This window comes from Mustela putorius, unplaced genomic scaffold, assembly GCF_011764305.1.
Source record: "Mustela putorius furo isolate JIRA1106 unplaced genomic scaffold, ASM1176430v1.1 tig00001130_pilon_pilon_pilon, whole genome shotgun sequence".
NCBI lineage: Eukaryota > Metazoa > Chordata > Mammalia > Carnivora > Mustelidae > Mustela > Mustela putorius.
The window spans coordinates 2,404,937-2,427,533 of NW_025421584.1; the positions used below are offsets into that span (position 1 = coordinate 2,404,937).

Genomic DNA, 22,597 nt, shown 5'->3' on the forward strand with positions numbered 1-22,597 from the left:
GTTTTAATTTCTTCTTTAGTTTCTAGAAAACTAAAAAAGCAGACTTCCCACTAAGTAGGGAGCCTGATGTGGGGCTCGATCCCAGGACCCTAGGATCATGACCTGGGCCAAAGGCAGATGGCTAAGGACTGAGCCATACAGGCATCCCACAAGAACATCTTTTATTGTCTTTGTTAGCCATTTGTTAGCCATTTTTATTTCTTCTGTTATTTCTTATTTTTGTTTCTTTTTAATTTTGGCCTATTTTTAGAATTGGGTGATTTTTTTCTCCCTTTCATTTATATAAATACTTCATAAATTTGGGAAATTAGTCCTTTATGTGACATACGTATTACTGTTTTATTTTTGTCTTTTATCTAGTAGTGAATATATGCTTTACCTTGAGATGGTCTCACAAAATCATATTTCTTCTTTTGTATCTTCTGGAATTTTGTATTATGCTTAGGAAATCCCTCACTACTTGCAAAAACATTCATTGTTTTCTAGTACTTTACTGATAAAACTTTTTGTATGTAAATCTGATTTATGTTTAATTTACTTTGGTTAAGGGCTAAAGTCAGGATCTAGTTTATTTTTTTCAAGGGTTACTTGACTCATTTGTTAAATAGTAATTTTAACCCAGTGATTTATGGAGTCATTTGTATTAAATTCCTATATATAGTTAAAGTCAGATTATAGTTTGTTTTCTTCGATTGATTTGCTGTTTGATTTGATTTGTACATGTACTTCGTATTCTAACTACTGTGGGCTTAAAACATCTTTTATAATATAATGGTTAACTGGGAAAAGGCAGATAGATGATCGCTGAATTTATAGTCAGTTATTCTACATGTAATGTTACTTTGTGTTACATGATACATAGTGGCATATCAGTTAATTGTACAAAGCCAGTGATTTTTTAATTTAGTACTTTATACTCTGAAGAAACAAAAGACAACTGAAGATTTTTTAAGTCTGCTGTTGGCTTTGATTTCATGAAGAACTTTTTGAGTGTGTGTTTCTTGTTTTTTTGGTTTCTGTTGTGCCAAAAATGATTTAGAGCATCCTTCTAGAAAATTTAAGAAATTCCTTCCTATAAAAAGCTCCCATTTACAAATGTTTTTATTATTCAGACCTCTGGAAATTTTCTGATGGAATTTCAAGTGAAGAATGTTTCTTCAGAAAGGATTGCAACTCAGAAGATCCTGTCTGTGATAGGAGAATGCCTTGACCACTTTGGCCCTGGCTGTGTGGGTGTACAAAAAATCTTAAATGCTCGGTGTCCTCTTGTGAGGTTCTCACACCAGGCCTCTGGATTTCAGTGTGATTTGACTACTAATAATAGGTATGATCTCTTGAATTTATCATCTTAAATGTGAATATTATGGGGTTTTAACATAGTTTTTCTTGTACAGAAAGAGTGGCTTTGGATTCATATATGTTTTAATAATAATAACTTTTTAAAGTTTTGGACACTTAGATTTAAAAATTGGAAATGTTTTCTCATACATATCTATTGGCTTTTTGGTCTTCATGAGTAAAATCTTAGGATATTGTATTTAAAGTGTTATCATACCTAACTAACATCATCTTCTGAGTACTGTTTCATTGTTCTTTATTATGTAGCCTGATAATAACAAGAAAGCCCTAGAGCAGATGTTCTGTATGTAGTCTTCCAAGTATATTTAGAAAATAAAGTAGCACCTTGAGTTTGACCTTTGAATTGGCTCCAGATATAGTTTGGGTTCTAAACCTGTGTGGTGTTTGCTTAGGTCAGAAAGCAGTCTACGCAGCTTCAGACCGCATAGTTTCTTCCTTTAGCATATTTTCATTTCATTATCCTAGCAACCTGCTTCCTTAAAAAAATGGGGTGCAAATGACACGTTTTTTCATACTTTGATTCCTTTTCTTTCATTCTTAGTTCGGCAAACTTCTCAATTGAATTTATTTCATAACTCTAGTATTCTCATTGCATGCATTAGATTTCACTATATCATGTTAGATAAATACTCTTTACCAAAAACAGATTTAGAAAATCCATTCCAGAGCTGTTTCACTTCAACTCGTGTTCACTAACAAGTTAGTGCTGAGTGCTTTGGAATTTCTCTCAAGTATTCAGAGAGTAAAAATAAAATACATAATGCACTTCCTATCATTATTACATTTTTTTAAATAACATGTAAACTAGAACAAAATGACATCTTTGTTTGTAGTAGTGTTACGTTTATTGTTTTGTCAGGACAGATTTTTAAAATTTGATTTACTATCCTTCAGGTTTTTATACTCCTGCATTGCTTCTTTATATAAAATACCTTGCACTATTTGATACTTATTTTCAGCTTAATTTAGACTTATTTATATAACTCATTTAATCACGTGGAATTTCTAATTTGCCATTTCTTCTTTTTTCTTTAAACTCAGGAAGTAAATGTCATGATGAAACTTTATAGGCTGAAGTTGTTACTGTTAATGGTCTTGTGCCCTCTGTTGGTTCTTTGGGAAATTACAAGACATGTTTGATCAGTAGGAGCTTAATTTTAAAATATTTTTGATTAATAATTTTTTGCATTGTAACATTATGACTAGGAAACTTACTGAAAATAGGGTCTGAGGAGCGGGTTCCATGGTGTAATGGTTAGCACGCTGGACTCTGAAAATAGGTTCTGAAATTTGATTTCTTTTTTTAAATTTTTTTATTTTTATTTTATTTTATTTTATTTTTAAAGATTTTCTTTATTTATTTGACAGACAGAGATCACAAGTAGGCAGAGAGGCAGGCAGAGAGAGGAGGAAGCAGGCTCCCCGCAGAGCAGAAAGCCCGAAGCAGGGCTCGATCCCAGGACCCTAGGACCATGACCTGAGCTGAAGGCAGAGGCCTAACCCACGGAGCCACCCAGGCGCCCCTAAATTTTTTTATTTTTAAAAAAGATTTTAGTTATTGAAATTTGATTTCTTTAAAAGACATTTTATCTTCATGGGTTTTGGTTTTTATAAATGTTAGACTTATGTAATTTTGGCTGAATTTTAAGACATATATACTCTTGATAAAATAAGTAGAATATTTTCCTTGCTTGCGAAAGGACTAGATAACTAAGGTGTGAAACTGAGGTGTAGAGCCTCTCATTTACAAATGTGTCAGTGTCTTTATTGGTAGTTTCTAAAGAGCACGGATGTAGTGTGTTTCCTTTATTATTTAAGTCATGTTTAGGAACTTTGATTAAAAATTCTGAATTTTAGGGACACCTGGGTGGCTCAGTTGGTTAAGCCGCTGCCTTCAGCTCAGGTCATGATCCCAGCGTCCTGGGATCGAGTCCCACATTAGGCTCCTTGCTCCGCAGGGTGCCTGCTTCTCCCTCTGACTCTGCCTTCCACTCTGTCTGCCTGTGCTCGCTCTCACTCGCTCTCTCTCTGACAAATAAATAAATAAAATCTTTAAAAAAGAAAAAATTCTGAATTTTACAACTGCATTAGGACTGTCAGCATTTAAAAGAGTGTTTTAATGTTAATGAATGTCTTTGATATTCAGCCATTCACATTAAATTTTATATTGCATATACATAATGCTTTTGATTATCTGATCGTGGTGTGCTGAGTATGCGTAGATAACAGTAAGATATTTACATATGTTTCCAGGTATGTGTTTTTACTCTACTCTGGAGCCATAATTGGGGGTTTGAAAATTCTCTCTCTCTTTTTTTTCATTTGAAGGATTGCCTTGAAAAGTTCTGAACTCCTTTATATTTATGGTGCTCTCGACTCAAGAGTGAGAGCCTTGGTGTTCTGTATTCGGTGTTGGGCTCGAGCACATTCATTAACAAGTAGTATTCCTGGTTCGTGGATTACAAATTTCTCTCTTACAATGATGGTCATCTTTTTTCTCCAGAGGAGATCACCCCCTATTCTTCCAACACTTGACTACCTAAAAACTCTAGCAGGTAAGACTGGAAGCAGTCTCTTCTCTTTCTGACATTTTAAATGAATATAATTACCATGTGTTGTCAGACACGTGCGTTTGTTTATTAGTCATAAAATTTGTCTCCTGTATTTTTAAAACTTTGTGAATCTAGAATTAAAGTGCTTTGTATTTTTTAATGCCCACAAGGGGTCATGAGAGTAGATGATTTGCGAAGCTGAGGCCCTTAGAGTTCTGTCCTGTTTGTGTCAGTTGGCAGGGTTGTTTACAGCTATCATGAAACAGTTGGAGCTTCTCTGTTCTTGACCAAGCCTGGAATGATCTTGGGGAGAAAAAAACACATCCCAGATACAGCTTTTGAGTGGATCAGAGTTTCGGTGATGGCTTTCCAAATCTGAATTTATTTCCAGATTTTTCTTGAAGTTGCTAAAAAGTTTCATCATGTTTTAGAGGTCCTAAATGTGTTTTTTAGTTAAAAGCTTACAAGCAGTCTTGGGTGAATTATTGTAAAATAAGTATATTCTTTATGTCACAAATGAATTGACATTTTGGTAGACTGCTTGCGGAAATACTAAAGGATGAACAGTTCTAAATTCTAAAGGGAAGGTAAGTAAGGAATATGCTCACAGAGCACAGCCACTGTGTCTAACCCCCATCCTGTGTGCTGCGGCCACAGGAAAGTACATCTCTGAAGCTTCCTGGTTTAAAATAACCTTACGGGGATTTTATTCCCTATGGAATAAATCTCCATTTACATAGCTTGGTATTGAAGATCTTCACTTATCTAGCCACACCCGACCCCCTAGCCTCTTCTCCTGTCCCTCCTCATGTGCGCTCACATTGCGCTCAGGACCGTGGTGCCTCCCCTCATGCTCCCATCTTAGCTCGTTGGTTCAGACTCTGTTTTTCTGCCTGGACCGTGACTTCTCTCAGTTCTCTCTTCTGTGCCACCTTCTCTCGTTATCCAAATTAGAAGTAATTCTTCCTGTGAACCCTGTTAAGCACTGGTCTAGCTTGAAACCGAGCTTTAAAAACGCTCAGTGTGGTAGGGTAAGGCAGAGTAGGAAGGCAGAGTAGGAAGTTTTCAGAAGGTAGGGTGTAGTGGTCATGAATCTCTCTCTTGAGGTTGAACTAAAGAGGCAACATCCGTGGCTGTGCTCTTTTATTGTTTGGGGTCATTCATTCACTCATTATTTCCTGGTTGCTTATTGTACATTGGCTTGCATTTTTGGTACAGTGAGGATATGGATGATATTCTTAGTTAACTTACAATCTGGTAGAGGCATAAAGCAGACACACAGACAGACATAAAATGTGGGTATTTCCTCATAATAAACAACCTGTAAATAGCACTTCCTCTTCAACCTTTGCTGTGTGTGCTCATGCCTAAAACTGCCCTCACAGGGGTGCCTGGATGGCTCAGTTGTTAAGCCTCTGGCTTCGGCTCAGGTCGTGATCCCAGGGTGCTGGGATCAAGCCCCACATCCAGCTCTCTGGCGAGCAGGGAGCCTGCTTCTCCCTCTCCCACTCCTTGTGCTTGTGTTGCGTCTCTTGCTGTATCTCTCTCTCTCTGTCAAATAAATAAATAAAATCTTTAAAAAAAAAAATTGCCCTCACAGAGGCCATTTTGGGGAAAAATCATGGAACTCTTGGCGTTTAGAAGCTAAGGAAAGCAGAAGCTGTGAAAAGGAGGAAGAACAGAGGCAAGTTGACGTAGGGGGCAAACTGTTCCTAATAGCCCGTTGCTCTTTTCCAGTCGCACGGGAACTGCCACTCCTGCCAGAGTTGGGCCCTTGACATACCCTTCCTGGGAGCAGTTCTACTACCTTCTCTCCTTACCTCCATTTGTTTCCCACCAGTCTGTTTGTAACTAGCAGAATGGTTGTCAAAAATCCATCTCTCACTGTATTATTCTCACTTGAAATCCTTAGGTAACTTCCTAAAATCTTTCTGAAAAAATTTCTGCTAATTATTTTAGAAAAAGAATGTGATTGATGGACAAACTTAAAATGACATGTTGAGGTTTTATTCCAGATCTTTTTAAAAACAATTTACCTTTATTCACATCTAATGGCATCAGAACAGACATAGCTAGTTTTGGAATTCTTTAATTTTCTATTTTAAAATACCAGATTGGTTGCTTACAATTTTTTGTGTTAGTTTTTTTTGTTTGTTTGTTTTAAGATTTTATTTATTTATTTTACAGAGAGAAAAATCACAATCAGGGCAGAGGCAGGCAGCGGGAGAAGCAGACTCCCTGCTGAGCAGGGGACCCAGTGTGGGACTCGATCCTAGGACCTGGGATCACGACCTGAGCTGTTGGTAGCCGCTTAACCCACTGAACCACCCAGAGTTCCCTTGTGATAGCTTTTAAACACTGTAAGAGAAACTTTCAGGCTGCTTTTTCCAGCTTCATCTCCACACACAGCACATTGTGGGTGTGAATTGCCAATAAATGAATACACGAATTTGATTAGCATTATTGTTACTTTTTTATCTTTGATTTTTTGAAGTTCTGATAATACCTTGAATTTGTTATAAAAGAATTTTTCATAAATGAATGTATATTAAGGATGTTAAGATTATTTTAAGGAGACTATATAAAAATATTTTTTTTATTCATTTAGGTATTTTTCAAATTCCATGTTTTTTATACTTTCTGATTTTAACCAGTGGTCCCACATTGGTATATATGCAACAGGACCTAAGAATAAAAACAATGTTAAACTCTGAAACCATCAAAACCATCTCGGGTGCTCTATGGTTGATTGGCTGAGTGAGTTAAGTCCTGTGTATAATCTACATTGTGCCTCTGCCTCGATGTTCAGATAGTGGCTCTCAATTTGTCTTTTTTAAGAAAGAAAACTATTTCCTTGCTTGCTTGTTTATTAATAGAAGGCGGCATGAATTTCTGGAACACCTTCTATCACTTCTAGGGCCTTATAAACCTGGTTGGAACTTAGAATAATCCAGAGGTTGTAGAGTTATATTTAGGGTCCCTTTGATCTTCCCTTTCCTCGTCTTCTCTTACATTCACGTCTGTGTGCAAATCTGGAGGCTCAGTGCTCTACCCTCTCTGCTGATCCTCATGTTCTGCTCTTGTGCCTGATCCTGCCTTCTTCTCACTGCCTCCTCTTCTCCTATGGAGAGAAGCTCTTCAGGGTTCTGCCAGAGAAGGGAGAAGACGAACCCAGATCAAGATCTCATTTGTTGGGTCACTCCTGGCTGTCTCCCCGCTGCTGACCTTCCTGGAGGTAGCGCTCTATTGGCTTCCAGCACCTGGTACACACGTGTATTATAACAGCTGTCATGTTACCAACTTATTTACCTGCCTGTGTTGGCCCAGCCTTTTTAGGGCAGGCAGTCTTTGATTCATTTCTGCATCATCCGTTCCTGGCATAGTATTGGGTTCGTAGGAGAAGTTCAGTAAACAGATTTCAGAGGATAGGCTGAGTGTTTTACAGTTGAGAGCTTTTTGTACTGAGCATGATGGAAACTTTCATATTTTGGTTACTCTTAAATTTCTGTATCTTTGTGTTTTCTTATAATCTCTGCTCCTTTCCCCATTATGTCTATTATTGTGTGTTCTCTCCTATTTTGGCTTTGCTGCCTTTGTTAAATTTACTTCTTCACTTAGTGTTTTCTGTGGCATTTTCCTTTCATAAACAGTTGTTAGATTATACCTTTTTGTTTAGGATCCCTGTGCTTCCTTCCTGCGATGAATTAAAGGGTTGAGGAAGAAAAGACTGGGTATATTATCTTTGGCAGTTCTGATGCAGAAACCCCAGGATGGAAGAGAGTTTTAATTGTTAGTTCTGTGTGACGCAGTAACAATTTATTGGGTGCTGACTCTGTGCTGGGCACTTGGCTAAAAAGTCATATACACCATCTCATTAAGTCCTCCTAGCAAATCTTAAAAGGCACATTTACTATTTTCATAGGTGAGAAAACTTTGAGAGGTTTTTCAGATTTTTTTAAGGTAACTGAAATATATTACATCTAGAAGTACATCTGTGTATATGTATCAGTTTTCACAAACTGAACACACCCATGGAAAGTCCTCCCCGAGTGAAAATACCACTGAAGCACTGGCTGTCTTCCCTTCGGGCCTCTCCACGCCCTCCTTCCACAGCATGGGTTCATTTTACCTGTTTATGTCTCATAGAGAGTGTATTGTTTGGCATCTGGTTTCTTCCCTGTCAATATTGTGTTTAGGAGATTCATTCCTACTGTTCGTGTATTCGTGGACCACTCATTGTCATTGTGGCATGGTATTCTTCTATATGAACAAATCAAAAAATATTTTTAATTCTACTTTTGGTGGGCATATAAATAATTTGTAGTTTGGGACCATGACAGGTAATTACTAATATCATTCTAGTACATTTCTTTTGGTGAGCATAGGCTCTCCTGTCAAGTATAAAGTAGGAGTAGAATTTCTGAGTCTTGGGATTTGGGTGTATTCAGCTTCGGTAGATGCTGCCAAACAGTTTTCCAAAGTGTAAACTCCCACAGGCATTATGGACAAGTTCTAATTGCTCTATATCTTTGCCAACACGTGGTGTTATCTTTTTTTGTGGTAGCTGTTCTAAATGTATGTGTAGGGGCATCATGGCGAGTTTTGGGTTTCTTTTCCCTAATGACTAATGAAGTTGAGTACCTGTTCATATCTACATCAGTCACTTGAGTAATTCTTGTAATGTTTCTTTAAGTCTTTTGCCAATTTTGCTCTTGGCTTGTCTTCTTCAAAGATTCATTTGTAGGAATTCTTTATGTATTCCTCGTGAGTCCTTGGTCATACATTGCGGATTCATGTGTATGTCTTTTTATCTCAAATAAATACATACAGTGCTTCCCTTTTAATTCTCTTAATGGTGTTTGGTGAAAAGAACTGATTTTGAAAGTTCAGTTCTACCAAAGTACAGATGCACATAATAGATGAAGAGTAAAATATTCTACAAACTTAGTAACAATAACTCCCACTCTGAGCCTCTGCCTCCTATTCCTTTTGCCTCTCTCTGTAGGTAGCCCCTTTTAACTCTTTTAGCTGATCTGTTTGCTGTTATAAACTATATTTTCAGAAAGTATCATAATTTTTCTTTAACTAGGGAGTACAATTGGCATATACAACTTTATATGGGTTTTAGGTAATAGAGCATGATGATTCAGTATTTGTATATGTTGCAAAACGATGACCGTGTTTCTTGATTTTTAGTTTTAGGCAGTATGTATAACTTCCCTTTATGGAAGAAGAGGAATTACCTTTTTTCCTCACCATACACACGTCTCTTCCATGCCTCATCTTCTGAATGTGGCTATGGCTTAATTTTGCTATGCACTCTTTATACTTTTATGACTGTCTAAATGCTGTTCCTGTCTAATCCATGGAGTAAACTAAAATTAATTTCCATTCCTGCCCAACTTCTTCTGTTCTTTGGAATTAATAGTTTTTAATACTCCTTATTTTCTTGTTTGCTTAGTTTTTCATGTACTTAACATTACTTGACTCTCCATCTTGCTACTAGTTGTCTAAATCTTTTGTCAAAACAGTCATCATATATTCTATTAATTAATTCTTCCTTATGTAGCCTCTGTTTTTCTGATTTTTTTTTCATTTTATTCATTTTTCATTTTAAGTTTCGTGTCATGTTAGAGGCCTACCTCAGGTGTGTGATAGTCTTTGATTTTCTGCTTATGTTTGAGTTAGGAACTAAAAAGTCCAGTTGATGGGGTGCCTGGGTGGCTCAGTGGGTTAAAGCCTCTCCCTTCGGCTCAGGTCATGATCTCAGGGTGTCACTGTCTGTGTCATTCCTCTTGAGCTACTCAGATTCCCCAGAAATGACTTTTATTTTTCTGGAAGAAAAGACCCCGTACTAGCATGCTGTCACGTAGACATTTACTACACTTTTGTTTACTTACTGTTCGTTTTAGAACAATGTTCCTACCCTCAGCTGTCTCCTGTCTTCCTGTGTATAGATATCCTTTCTTTTACCCTGTCCAAAGTAAGCTCAAGGTTTTCTTTCCAGGAAGAGGAGATCTGGGGGAGTCTAACTGCTTTCTCAGCCATCAGGCTCCCAGTCTTGGTGCTTCCAGGTAGCCCTGGTGCTCGCAGCTCCTGAGTTGTTGGGAGGTCTGTCTCGTAGATCAGGTTTTTTCTTGGCTTTCTTTACTGCTTGTTCAGGATTCAGTCTTTTCAGATCTCCTAAGTCTTTGCTGCTTGTCCATCTGTTCTAAAACTGAAAAGTTTTTGGTTCATATTTCTTCTGTTCTCCATCTTTAAGATTTTATGTCATTTTAGTGTCATTTCATTGGTGTTGGAGGGGGAGATAGACGCTTGTGTTCCTTTCATCATCTTTACCCCATAGCATGTGCTCTTAACAGAATATTGGCTTCCTCATGGAGAGGCCGAGTGTTAGTGGAGCATATGGCATGATGGGAGAAGCAGGTAAAACTTCAACCTGCGTGTTGATGAGCGTGAGTGATTAATAGGGAACGATCTGTATATAGATGTGTGTGTGTGAAGAATAGTATCTGAGTCACATTCTGGAGTTGGGTGAGTGACGAGGCAATAAATAAAGCTCCTTTGATAACACAGATATCACCATAACACATTCTTCACAAGGTTAGGTCCAAGTGCTTGAGAGGCAGTTGCTTGGATGGGCATTTCGGAAAGCATTCTGGCTGCGTAGGTTAGAAGGAAACAAAACGGCGATGTGTCTAAGTGAATAGCACCTCCGCCCCCGCGTGTTATACTGTCTGCATTAATTATACAGCACGGATCATCTGTTGGCTTCTCCCATTTAATTACTGCTGATCCATGGCATACGGGAACGTTTGGACCTCTTAATAGTTCTCCTAGAAGCTGAATATAGTTACAATTTTTAGCTCTTCAAGCTGTGTTCCAGTAAGCTCCTCTTGCAAAAATGGGACATCACAAAAGACTTGTTATCAAAGAAAAAAATAGTAAGCCTTCAAATGAACTTTATTCCTGTTACGCCCCTTACCTATGTGCCTGTCAACTTCAGGTGACTTACTAGAAATACATGTAGCTGGCACAGTATAGATTTTGTTCTTTCTTTCTTTTTTTTTTTTTTTTTTTTTTTAAAGATTTTATTTATTTATTTGACAGAGAGAAATTACAAGTACACTGAGAGGCAGGCAGAGAGAGAGAGAGAAGGAAGCAGGCTCCCTGCTGAGCAGAGAGCCCGACGCGGGACTCGATCCCAGGACCCTGAGATCATGACCTGAGCCGAAGGCAGCGGCTTAACCCACTGAGCCACCCAGGCGCCCCTAGATTTTGTTCTTTCGACCGGAAAGATTAACAAAATAATTATACAGCCTGCAGACATGATTATCTGTACTGCAGCCCCTCAGTAATCTGTTAAGAGTGCCAGTAGTGATCCCTGTTACTAATTATGAATTCCTATAGTGTGGATATTAATTGCCTGGAAGACTGTGGGTAAGTTACAGTGTAGCTATGTCTCTGGGAACATTACTCGGTTCATTTCATTTGTCATGTATACTGTGCTGAAAAAGAGTTATGGGTGTACCAATCCATGAGGCTCTGAGGTTTCCAAAAGAAGCAAGGAAATCAAATTTAGTAAATACACAACCTTACTTTTTCATAGTTTCTAAGCTCACTTAAGGTGAAGGTGGGAGAATGTGTCATCAAGCTCCTGATATGGGGAAATGAAGGTGCTTACCTGGCTCTTTTCTTCATAACCGGAGTTTATATTTACTTAGAAATTTTTGTCACTATGTCATACAATACTTTTAAGAAAAGAGTACCGCAGGTTTAAACTAATAGCGTTACGGTTCATATGTCTGAATAGGTTGGGAATCATTTTTCTATTGCAGGACTATCCAGTAGAAGTTTCTGTGATGATAGGAATGTTTCAGATCCACATTGTACCTAGGAGGGTAGGCACTGGTCACTTGTGGCTCTTAGGCACTTGAAGTATGATTAGTGTGGTCAAGGAAGTGAAGTTTTTATTTTAATAGCCACATGTGGCTGGTGGCTATTATATTGGATTGTGTGCATGTTGTCTAGGTGTGACAGTAGATAAATGGGGCAGAGCCCATAGGAGGGGAAGGACTTGACAGCCACGCTGCTGGGTGTGAATGCCTCAGGAATTTTGAAAAAAACAAAGATGGCCCTATCTTAAATCAGAGGATACTTTTTTTTGTCCTTCAAGTTTTAATACACTCTTAACCCTTTTAGTGAAAGGTAGCCGTCACAGAGACAGTCTCGGTTTTTCATTATTATACAGTTCTTGAAATGTTTTAATGTGGACCTCATTTTTCTATAATGCTTTAATTGGAAATACCTTCCTGAAAAAAGACAAAACAGCTAAAAGAACATCAATATATATGACTATCACTATGTCACAAGAAATATAACTGTCGATAATTTGAACGAGTAAAACCTGTGCCTGGGTCCCATAAAAAATAGATCTAAGCGTGGAATGCCTTGGTGGCTCAGTCTTTTAAGCATTTGACTTCGGCTCAGGTCATGATCTCAGGGTCCTGGGATTGAGCAGAGCATCAGGCTCCATGGTCAGAAATCAAGGTTGTCCCTCTTCCCTGCCCCGTCAACACCTCCCCCCCCCCCCCCGTTCATGCATATGCTCTCTTGTATAATCTCTCTCTCTCTCTACTTCTCTCAAATAAATAAAATCTTTAAAGAAAAATAGATCTAATATAACCGAGTATAAGTTCTTCAGGGTACTTTAAGTAAAGTAATAGAGGACATAAAATTTGCTATTAAAATAAATATCCAGGGTGCCTGGATAGCTCAGTTACTGAAGCATCTGACTCTTGCTTTCCTCTCAGGTGATCTCATGGTCCTGGGGTTGAGCCCCACATCGGGCTCTATGCTCAGTGCAGAGGCTGCTTCTCCTTTCTCTCTCCCCTGCCTCGCATCATGCGCATGAGCTTTCTCTCCCTCTAAATAAATAAATCTTTTTTAAAAATACATAAAATTAATATGTTAAGATCTAGAGTAACTTGAGAAATTCTATTAGTGACCAAGTCTTAACAGAAAATACAAAAAACGACCAAAAAAGGGGGAGACAAAAATTTGAAGGACCCTTATCTGTCTCTTTCTGATTTCTAGATTTAACCCCTTCAAAATAGAAGTGATCATTCAGGTTACTGGTTATGTGCCTGCTGTATGCTAGACATTTGTGGCTAGACTGGTTGTGGAGAGGGGGAATAGTGAATGGGACAGCGACATTTTAATCCCAGACTGGGGTAGGGGCGTGAGCAGCGTGCGTACACAATCACAGGGCAGTCAGTTAGGTGCTCATGGAGTGTGAAATAACTAACGGAGGATGGCCAACTTGGAGTTGGGAAATGCTTTCAGATGAGGTGGCTGTTAATCCGATTTTCGAAGAGTGAGAATTTGCCTGCTTACTGTACAGTGGAAGGTAGGTTAGAGTGGGCGAGGAATTTCATGCTGGCTGTATATTTATCATGAAGGGGGTGAATCCTTCTGAAGATACAGATATTATTAGAAGAGGTGAATGCTTAAGTTTAGGGTGCTGTTTACTTTGTGGTAGTGAATTCTAGTTTTGCCAGAATACTGCATTTTAGAAATCACCAGAAGTTCTTCAAAACTCTTAGACCATTCAGTTTGTGTCGCCGTTGCAAATTCATGCATGGGGGGTGATGAGGATAGAAATGGAGAGGAAATTCAATATTTTGATCAAAGATAGTGCCAACAGTTGAGTTGGTGAAGGATGGGAGCTATCTACATTTTCGTTTATGACTGAAAAACTGATGACCTCAAAAGAGAGATTAAGGATCGTTGGGTTGTTGATAGACAGCTTTAGTATGCTAAAAAAAATGTAATGCTAATTTTCACTGTACTGTAATTAGTCTCAAATCTTTGGTAAGGAGTTTTAAATCCTATTCACTGTAAATATGTATAACACTAATAATAGGATACATTAAACTGTAACTTTGATTTAGTTAATTATCAAATCCTTTTCTGAAGTAGACAGTATCTTTGAAATGTGAAAATTTTCCATTTCTGTTTTTTGAAGGTGCAGAAGATAAATGCATAATAGAAGGCCACAACTGTACGTTTGTTAGTGACTTGAATAGAATTAAACCTTCAGGAAACACAGAAACACTAGGTAGGTGTTTTTTCTCCCTGTTCTTTGTTTTTTAATTGAAAAAGGCCTTTCTCTTATTTTTCTTGTTTTATTTTTCTTACAGAATCACTACTGAAAGAATTTTTTGAATATTTTGGCAATTTCGCTTTCAATAAAAATTCCATAAATATTCGACAGGTAAATATTTTAATATTTAATGACTAAGTGGTTTCTGCTGTACTAGTGTTTAATTAGTTTTCAAAGCACTCTAACTTGTTAGTATATTTCAGCTCCACAGTAGTAGATACTAATAAGGACATCGATGCCTAAAGGAGCTATGTAAGATCATTCATCTAGTTATTTGGAAGAGCAAAACCCAGCTCTTTGAGCATCTAATACTGCCTCCTTCAAAATGTGGAATATATTCTGAAAAATCTTCTGGAAAAGATAACTTTATATACACTTCTTATTAAACTGCTTTTGTGTTCATGGAAGAAGTAGGATACCCAGCCGTTTTGATTTTAGTGGTTCTCTCAATTTGAGCTCTAAATTTATTTGGGCAAATGAATTTATGATTTGGATTCATATGAGTAGCTGGAATAAGAGACTTTTTTTTTTTTTTTTTTTTTTTTTAAAGAAAATCCAGAGCAGAATCCTAGGCAAAATTTGTTACCAAATGAGGGATACTTGAGTTAGCTCTCTGTTTGGGTTTATTCTGTTAATCATTTGGGTACTACCATTGTAAGATTGGCTACATAAAACATATAATCAGATACTCTCTTTTGTTGTTTTATTTACCTCTTCCTTTTTTCATTCTTGCCTCTTATCCTGCTTAAGGAGTTTTTGTTTAACAGCAACAACAACAAAAAAGTGTGGGGAATGGAGAAGGCGGGGACACAGAGCTCTGGAATGCAAGCTCATATGGCTTAGATTCCTCCGTATGAGAAGATGATCACTGATCACATGAAGTTCTTTATCCTTTTTGTCCTCTTACCCCTGGGCTTCAGGGGTGATGGATAGGCAGGACCCCTGCTGGGCAGGGCTTGAGAGCCATTAGGGAATAAAGAGGTGCTGCTCACATTGGAGAATCCTGGCCCTGTGTTTTGTTAATATTTTAGTAGTATTTGTGATATCATTTGAAAGAGGGGATTATATATACTAATGCATCACTGCCAGTCGTATGAATCACAACTTTAGCTTTTCTTTTATTTCTATGGGATGTGGCCTTACCTGTCAGCGGCTTATAGAAGTTGGATCTTTAGGAATAATAGAAAACTTGCAGTGTTTTATAATGAATAGTGAATAATCTTTTGTTCCTTCTCTTCCTTTCTGACTTTATTCTTGGGAAACATTAATTACTGTATTTAATTTAAGGATTCTAATTTTGTGTGCTTCTATTTGTTTTTAGCAAGTCTCAAAAATAAGTGTGTCTTCATTTTATTTATTGCCATTTTTCACTTTTTTCCCTTCCTTGCTTTATCCTCTTATGTCAGTTGATACTTTAAAAATACTTCTGTTGATTGAGTTAGTCTAGATAACTCCCATCTGAGCATCATCATCCATAGCTATAAACCTAATTTATATTTCTCTCAAGAAAAATCACAGAACTACAGTGGTAAAAAAACCCAGTCAGAAGTACACACACACACACACACACACAACATGCATATATGCCCAGTTCTCTTAGGAAAGCACTTCTTTACTCTGTAAAGTAAATGCTGGGATTTTCCTTGTTTTTGACATTTTATTAGACTAAGTTGTTCTTGTAGCTGAGCCTTTCATATATTTATACATTTTTTTCTTCTTTATAACAATCTGCAGGGAAGGGAACAAAACAAACCTGAGTCTTCTCCCCTGCATATTCAGAATCCTTTTGAAACTTCTCTCAACATCAGCAAAAATGTAAATCAAAGCCAGCTACAAAAATTTGTAGATCTGGCCAGAGAAAGTGCCTGGATTTTAAGTCAGGAAGATAAAGATCGCCCTTCCCCATCAAGTAATCGCCCCTGGGGGCTGGCAACACTGCTGCTTCCTTCGGTGGTAAATAGTGTTTCTCTTGCCAAGAAGAAAAAGAAGAAGCCTGCAAGTGAAAGAATTAAAAATTTACTGGAATCCATAAAAAGTAGCAGTCCAGAAAATGACACAAACACCAATGGGAAAAGAACAGTTAGCACTCAGGCATAGTGGCTCCTCCTCCGCTTTAAGAACTGGTTTCCCTCGAGAACATGCGCTTTGGGGCGCCTGGAAGAATGCGTGTGAAACTCTCACAGATGCCCACTGTCATCCGATGTCTCTTTTCATCATCTTCTCACTGGGTCTCCTCCTCGTCTGAAGTTCTGGGAGTTTTCAGCCTGATAAGGCTCAGATCCACTGGCACCTAGAACGTCAGCTACAAGGAATGGGTGACAGAGGATTGGAATGCACTTTAGATAAACTATACAAAGCAAGAGATAAAAAATCAGTTTTAGAATCAAACCATTATTGATACCAACATTAGGCCCCGGATGGAAATCATTTAAAAGGACTTTGGGTATGTACATATGTAGTCATTGAATTTAATAAAGCTTCAGAATTTGCTATTACCCTTTAGTATGTAGTTTTATATTCTTCAAGCAAACTATTCTTACTCACATATAAATTAAAACAGGTTTTCCTGTTTTATTTCATATATAAAATTAAAGCAGGTTTCCAAAAGGGTTCATGTTTTAAAAGATACGAGTGCGGATACTTCAGTACATTCACGGTATTCTAAGCCAGATACATAAAAATATTGGTACATTGTATTCTAGAATGTTAGGTACTTTTTCTGTTTTCAAAAATAAAGCCCTGTTTCTACTATATGATATTTGCAGTATTCTTTTTCTTATTTTTTGAAACCTCCTTTCTTCCTGTTCAAAGCAGATACGTATTGAAATATAATTTCCATACATTCCTTGTGGACTTTCATGTTTAGAAGCCAGCAGAGTAGTGCTTGAAAACAGGGGACTTGAGCCAGACTGGCTTCCTGGTAAATTACTCAGCCTCTCAGGGCCCACTGTTGTTTTCTCTCTAAAAGGGTGACAACAATAGTGCCTGCTTCTCAGATTTTTGTTGACAATTTACATGAGGTACATAGGAAAGTTTGCTAGGTCAAGAGTCTGACACATTATACGTGTTACTTTTATTTTTTATTTTTTGTGATGTGTAAATTCTTCTTGCTACTCAGAATTCAGATTTACGGTGTAGTTCAGAAACTCTAACGAGCTCTGCTTGGGATATTTTGGGGGGCTCACTAATAGAATTGTTATGAAGCAGCAGGGTTCTCGGAGTGCTCGTGTGGCTCTGCTGTTTTGATTTGGCATCTGAAACCAGCAGACAGATATCCGTATTCTTGCATATATATGTATGGTGTGCTTTTATACGGACAAGTAGCAACGTTCTTTTATACAGTTCTTTGAAAAGCCATTTTTCATTTGTTCTTCAGTTAGGTTGATTCTGTTGGGCTAGAATCTGTACTAGGAATTGAAAATAATTACGTTAGAGTTTCTTTTATTTTTTTTAAAGATTTTATTTATTTATTTGACAGACAGAGATCACAAGTAGGCAGAGAGGCAGGCAGAGAGAGAGGTGGAGGAAGCAGGCTCTCTTCTCTGCAGAGCAGAGAGCCCGACGCGGGACTCGATCCCAGGACCCTGAGATCATGACCTGAGCCACAGGCAGAGGCTTTAACCCACTGAGCCACCCAGGCGCCCTACGTTAGAGTTTCTAAATGAAATGATCCCAGATATTTGATCAGACGTTTTCTTTTTTAGGTTGGTGTTAAGCCTAAAATGATCATTTTTAATAATCTATACAACAACTTGGATACTGTAGGTTTTTGTTATTTTTCAGGCTGAGATTAAATTATGTGATGAATTTTAATCTACAAAGATCTTTTAATCTAAAGTTTCATTCAAGTCAACTGAACGTAGACTACAAGGAAATTTAATGTTTTCTCATAAGTTCTTTGTATCATCTCCCAAATTCTTAAAACGTGGTTTTTATTGCATATTAGAGATAATCTGCACTTGTCATTGCCACTTCTTAAAACTGATTGTAGCGATAAGGTCAGGAAGAAGTTTTGTTCAGGGCGTTTCTTTTCTAGCTATTTGTTACTCAGCTTCCATTGGGTCGCCTTCATCTAACTTTTGTTATAAGTATGGGAAAGAATTTGGATATGAGCCTACCTAGATCAGATCGATTTCACTTCTACTTCGTTCCGGATTTTATGGTCCACTAGTATAATTCCAGTCCTTAGGAAATTAGAGAATTGGCCAGAGGCATTCTAGGAAAAAATCTGTAATCTCTCTCATTCACAAATCTCTAGGGATCATAGAGGAGAAGAGAAAATACAGTCGAAGTAGGACTTCCTGCTGTCATTACTACGATCCTCTTCTTCCTTTTGCTCAGGGGCTATAGTCAGGTGAGAACAGAATTAGAATTGTTTCAAGTTATGTCATGTTCCTAGAAATTCCTTGGCCTTTAAAGTACAGCTCTGTTCAATTCCTTACAGCCTGCTGGTGCCACAGTAGGGAAAAGCTACATTTGCCTGTGTCTTTTAAGCCAGCACAGGCAACATCGCAGCAAAGCCATCAGGAAGAGCAACCAAGCAGTCACAGCTTGCCCATGTGGCCACTTTGCACTTGCCAGAGTCTGGCATTCGGTTGGTGAGTAGCTGTCCTCAGTCTCCGTTCAGTCCCTTCGGGAAACCTTGTAGGAGTACAACATTCACTACGCCTTAGAAACAAATAAATCATTTTTTCCTGAAATGATCAGAGAAAGCCTAACTGATGAATGGCTCAGGTAGATCTTGAAAGTACAGGTAGACAGAGAAGAGCATATGGCTTATGCTGGGAAATAGCAGGACAGCCCGAGAAAGAGTCAGGAAGAAGGAAGAGTGTTCGGAGAACTGGCAGTTTGGGTGGGTTGGAATGCAGTTGTAAAAAGAGTTAAGGTTGGGTGAGATCATGAAGGACTGCCAATGGCAATTTAAGGAAGTTGAGTGTGTTTTCAGTGGTAAGCTACTGAAGGTTTTTGTGTAAAAATAATAAAAATTAAGGCAGTGCTTTTAGATGATTCATCTATTCATACCAAGTAGTTTTAGAGCACTGCTGCTTTGTTTGCAAGTTTCAGTTCCATGGATCTCATCATTAAGTCAGATAAAATTTGGCTGTTCAGTTTTCCGTGAAGGTCCAGAAGCTGACCCCATATACCTCAGAAGAGTTTTTCTTCTTAATATTTAATAAGGAAGTAAGGTTTAAGTTAGTTTTTAAAGTTATCAGGAAATATCAGGTCGTGACACACAATTTCATGTAAAGCCTTATTAATGAAAAATTCTTTGCAATATATACTTGGAATGAAAGTATAACCAAAAATCACTTTTCACCTCGGGATGATGTTGGAAAATTTATTTTAAATACTTGAAAGGCTTATTTTGGTTTCATGCAGAGTTAAGTTACTTGGGATACATATTCCAAAGAATATAAACATTACAACGTTCCTCTGGAATTCCCATGGAACAACTCCCAGAAAATGTCTATTTTATATAGGATCTTTAATCTGTAATATGTATCATACAGGATGTGTAAAATCACCACAAGTTATTTAAAAATATACTGTTCATATGTTATCTGTGGTATGTGTATCCCACCCACCTGTAAGAACTCAGTGGAGTCAAAGCTAGATTAAAGGCATTATTCACTTTCTCTGTCCAATCTTAGATAAATGCACTTAAACTTATCCTCCCCCTGTGGTAAAGTTTCAAAGCTGTTAGCACATAGAGCTAAAGCATTTTAAAAGAGGGTATTGGAAAGATTCACCTTTAATAATAAATGTTCTACTTTGAAGCCAGGATAGTATGATAGTATGGCAAAATACCTAATTTGGAATAGGCCAAGGCAAAATTAACAAAAAATATAGGTTACAGATTGAAAACCTACTGTGATAGAATGCTGTCAAATAAAATCGCTTCAAATGAATGACAAGATGACAAATCAGGTCTCTATTATGCTTTGGTTTACCAAAATTCTTTAACTTGCTAAATTGTTAGGTATGGTGAAAGTCTTACATTTTTGAAACTTTTCCTGTTACAAAATTACTGGTATTTGGCTTAAATTAGTGCGTTTTAATGATTAGGGTTTTAATGAATCTTTGCCGAGTTTACACATGGACTTAGAGAGTGGTGTAAAATAACACACTGATGTGTTCTCTGCGCGAAAAATTAATAGTAAAAATGGATTATGAAGCTGACGGGTGTTGTGAGATGGAATTTGAAACTCAAAGCCTGTGTTTTTTTGTTTTTTTATTCCATCTAAAATGTGTATTGTAGGACGCCTGGGTGGCTCAGTTGGATAAGCAAACGCCTTTGGCTCAGTCATGATCCTAGAGTCCTGGGATCGAGTCCCACATTTGGCTCCCTGCTCAGCAGAGAGTCTCTGTTTCCCTCTGACCTTTCATTCTGTCTCTCTCCCATTCTCTCTCTCAAATAAAAAATCTTAAAAAAAATTTATCGTAAATTTATATATGCAAATATCAATATAATATCAATATAAAATTTGCACAAGCTTCACCTAAATTAGGAGAGGTAATCAAGATATGAACTAAGCTAATGGCAACAGAAATAGAAAAATTTAACCAAACAAAGGGGGAAAAAAGAGAGTCTGAAAGGATCCCAACATTTGAGCCAAGCTTCACCTTGCTATTCTTAACAATTAATTTAATTAATTTATTAACAATTAATTTTGGTGATTAGGGCTGTTGGTTAATGATTTATGTGATAATGTCCCTTCATATCCCCTTCTTTCCCATTCTGTAATAGACCCAACAGTAAACATTTTTGGAGTTTCCCTGCTTGATTTCTTGGCATTACTGATTATAAAATTCAGTTATCAATATTGACTGGTTTCCTTTAACTTTGTGTAATTGAGTTTTTTGAAAAGAACCATAATATCTTTTGCATATTTTTGTATTTGACTCATTCACCTTTTTAATTTTTATTTGTTTTTAAATTTTTCTTCATGCACCCTTTTTTTTTTTTTTAAAGATTTTATTTATTTATTTGGCAGAGAGAGATCACAAGTAGGCAGAGAGGCGGGCAGAGAGAGAGAGAGGAGGAAGCAGCCTCCCTGCTGAGCAGAGAGCCCGATGCGGGACTCGATCCCAGGACCCTGAGATCATGACCTGAGCTGAAGGCCCACTGAGCCACCCAGGCGCCCCATGCACCCTTTTTTAAATAAAGATTATTTGAGAGAGAGAGAGAGAGCTAACACACGAGTAGGGGTAGGGGCAGAAGGAGAGAGAGAAGCAGGGCCCCCCTGAGCAGGAAGCCAGATGGGGACTTGATTTCCAGACCCTGAGCAGAAGGCAGATGCTTAACCGACTGAGCCACCCAGGCGCCCCATCATTTACCTTTTTTTTTTCTTTTTTTTTTTTAAAGAAGTAATTACTGGGGCGCCTGGGTGGCTCAGTGGGTTAAGGCCTCTGCCTTCAGCTCAGGGCATGATCCTGGGATCCTGGGATGGAGCCCCGCATCGCATTGGGCTCTCTGCTCAGCAGGGAGCCTGCTTCCTCCTCTCTCTCTGCCTGCCTCTCTGCCTACTTGTGATCTCTCTGTCAAATAAATAAATAAAATCTTTTAAAAAAATAAAAGAAGTAACTACATTTGTATTAATGGTGAGCAGTAGCACTTTGCTTATCTTCTGTTAACCAGTAAGATGGGTTCAGATAAACAGTGTTCAGGTAACATTGATTGCACAGCTTCATCATCCTTTCTGGGCATAGGACAAGACCGGTTGTTGTCGCCCCACCTGCTCACACTTGATCCTGATTGTGCACTGGGCTTTGTGTCCTGTGTCCTTAAAATTGACTTAACCTCATACTTGGCCTTTTTCTGTGGTTTGTGCCATTATTCTCTGCCACCGCAGGCCAAAGGCTGGGACCTTTTAGGCTCTGTTTTTTCCCCTTTGCTTGGTTAATCTTTTTCTATTCCTGTTGCCATTAGCTTAATTCATGTCTCGATTATGTCTCCTAATTTAATGCAGTAATCTGTTAGCTTGTTCTTTAACCTAATGATTTCCTTCTTCTGTCTATCCATTTGAACTGTTAATTTCAAATGAGTAGGATTTAAGAGAGACTTGTTATGATAAATGAATATTAAATTTTGGGTGTGTATTTGTTATGTTTCTGAGAATACCTTGGAATTGTACTTAAGGCAATCCTGAATATTCGTGCAAATTTTTGTACAGGTGTACAAAAAAAGATAGTGATTAAATGTTTTAATTAGGATTTTTTTCTGTAACAGGTATTCTGTTTATAAGCTCCACTGATTTCTTAAAGTTTTCAGGCTTCTCTAATAATGATACTTAATCCCCAAATACTGGTTCAGTAGGGTCATTCATTCAGTAACCATGTTTACTATGTACCAGATACCGTAAATCAAGACACCCTGCTTACTAAGAGATAAGAGAGGTTTGAATTACTGGAAAAAATGATTTTTGTTCTTGAATAGAAAGGCTTAGTATAAAGGTAACAGTTTTACTCATATTTATCAATTAATAATGATGCAATCAATTAAAATCCTATAAGGATTTTC

At 37.7% G+C, this 22,597-nt stretch overlaps 1 protein-coding gene across 5 annotated transcripts in view; it reads left to right on the plus strand.

Moving 5' to 3' along the window:
* Nucleotides 1-22,597, plus strand: part of LOC101670359 (mitochondrial poly(A) polymerase) — a 130,724-nt gene that overhangs the window by 16,131 nt on the left and 91,996 nt on the right. For 2 of the 5 annotated variants that reach the window (XR_006608805.1, XR_001180402.2), the window contains exons 5-11: nt 1,113-1,324; nt 3,688-3,914; nt 13,939-14,031; nt 14,114-14,187; nt 15,811-16,519; nt 18,335-18,430; nt 18,521-18,674. Coding sequence is in view for 1 of the 5 variants with exons in the window: in XM_004757973.3 (XP_004758030.1) it covers nt 1,113-1,324; nt 3,688-3,914; nt 13,939-14,031; nt 14,114-14,187; nt 15,811-16,173 (969 nt within the window). In the remaining 4 variants the exon portion in view is untranslated. Of the gene's footprint in view, nt 1-1,112; nt 1,325-3,687; nt 3,915-13,938; nt 14,032-14,113; nt 14,188-15,810; nt 16,572-18,334; nt 18,431-18,520; nt 20,362-22,597 lie in introns of those variants that run through there. The other 3 variants (XR_199850.3, XR_006608806.1, XM_004757973.3) reach the window with 3 other exon arrangements.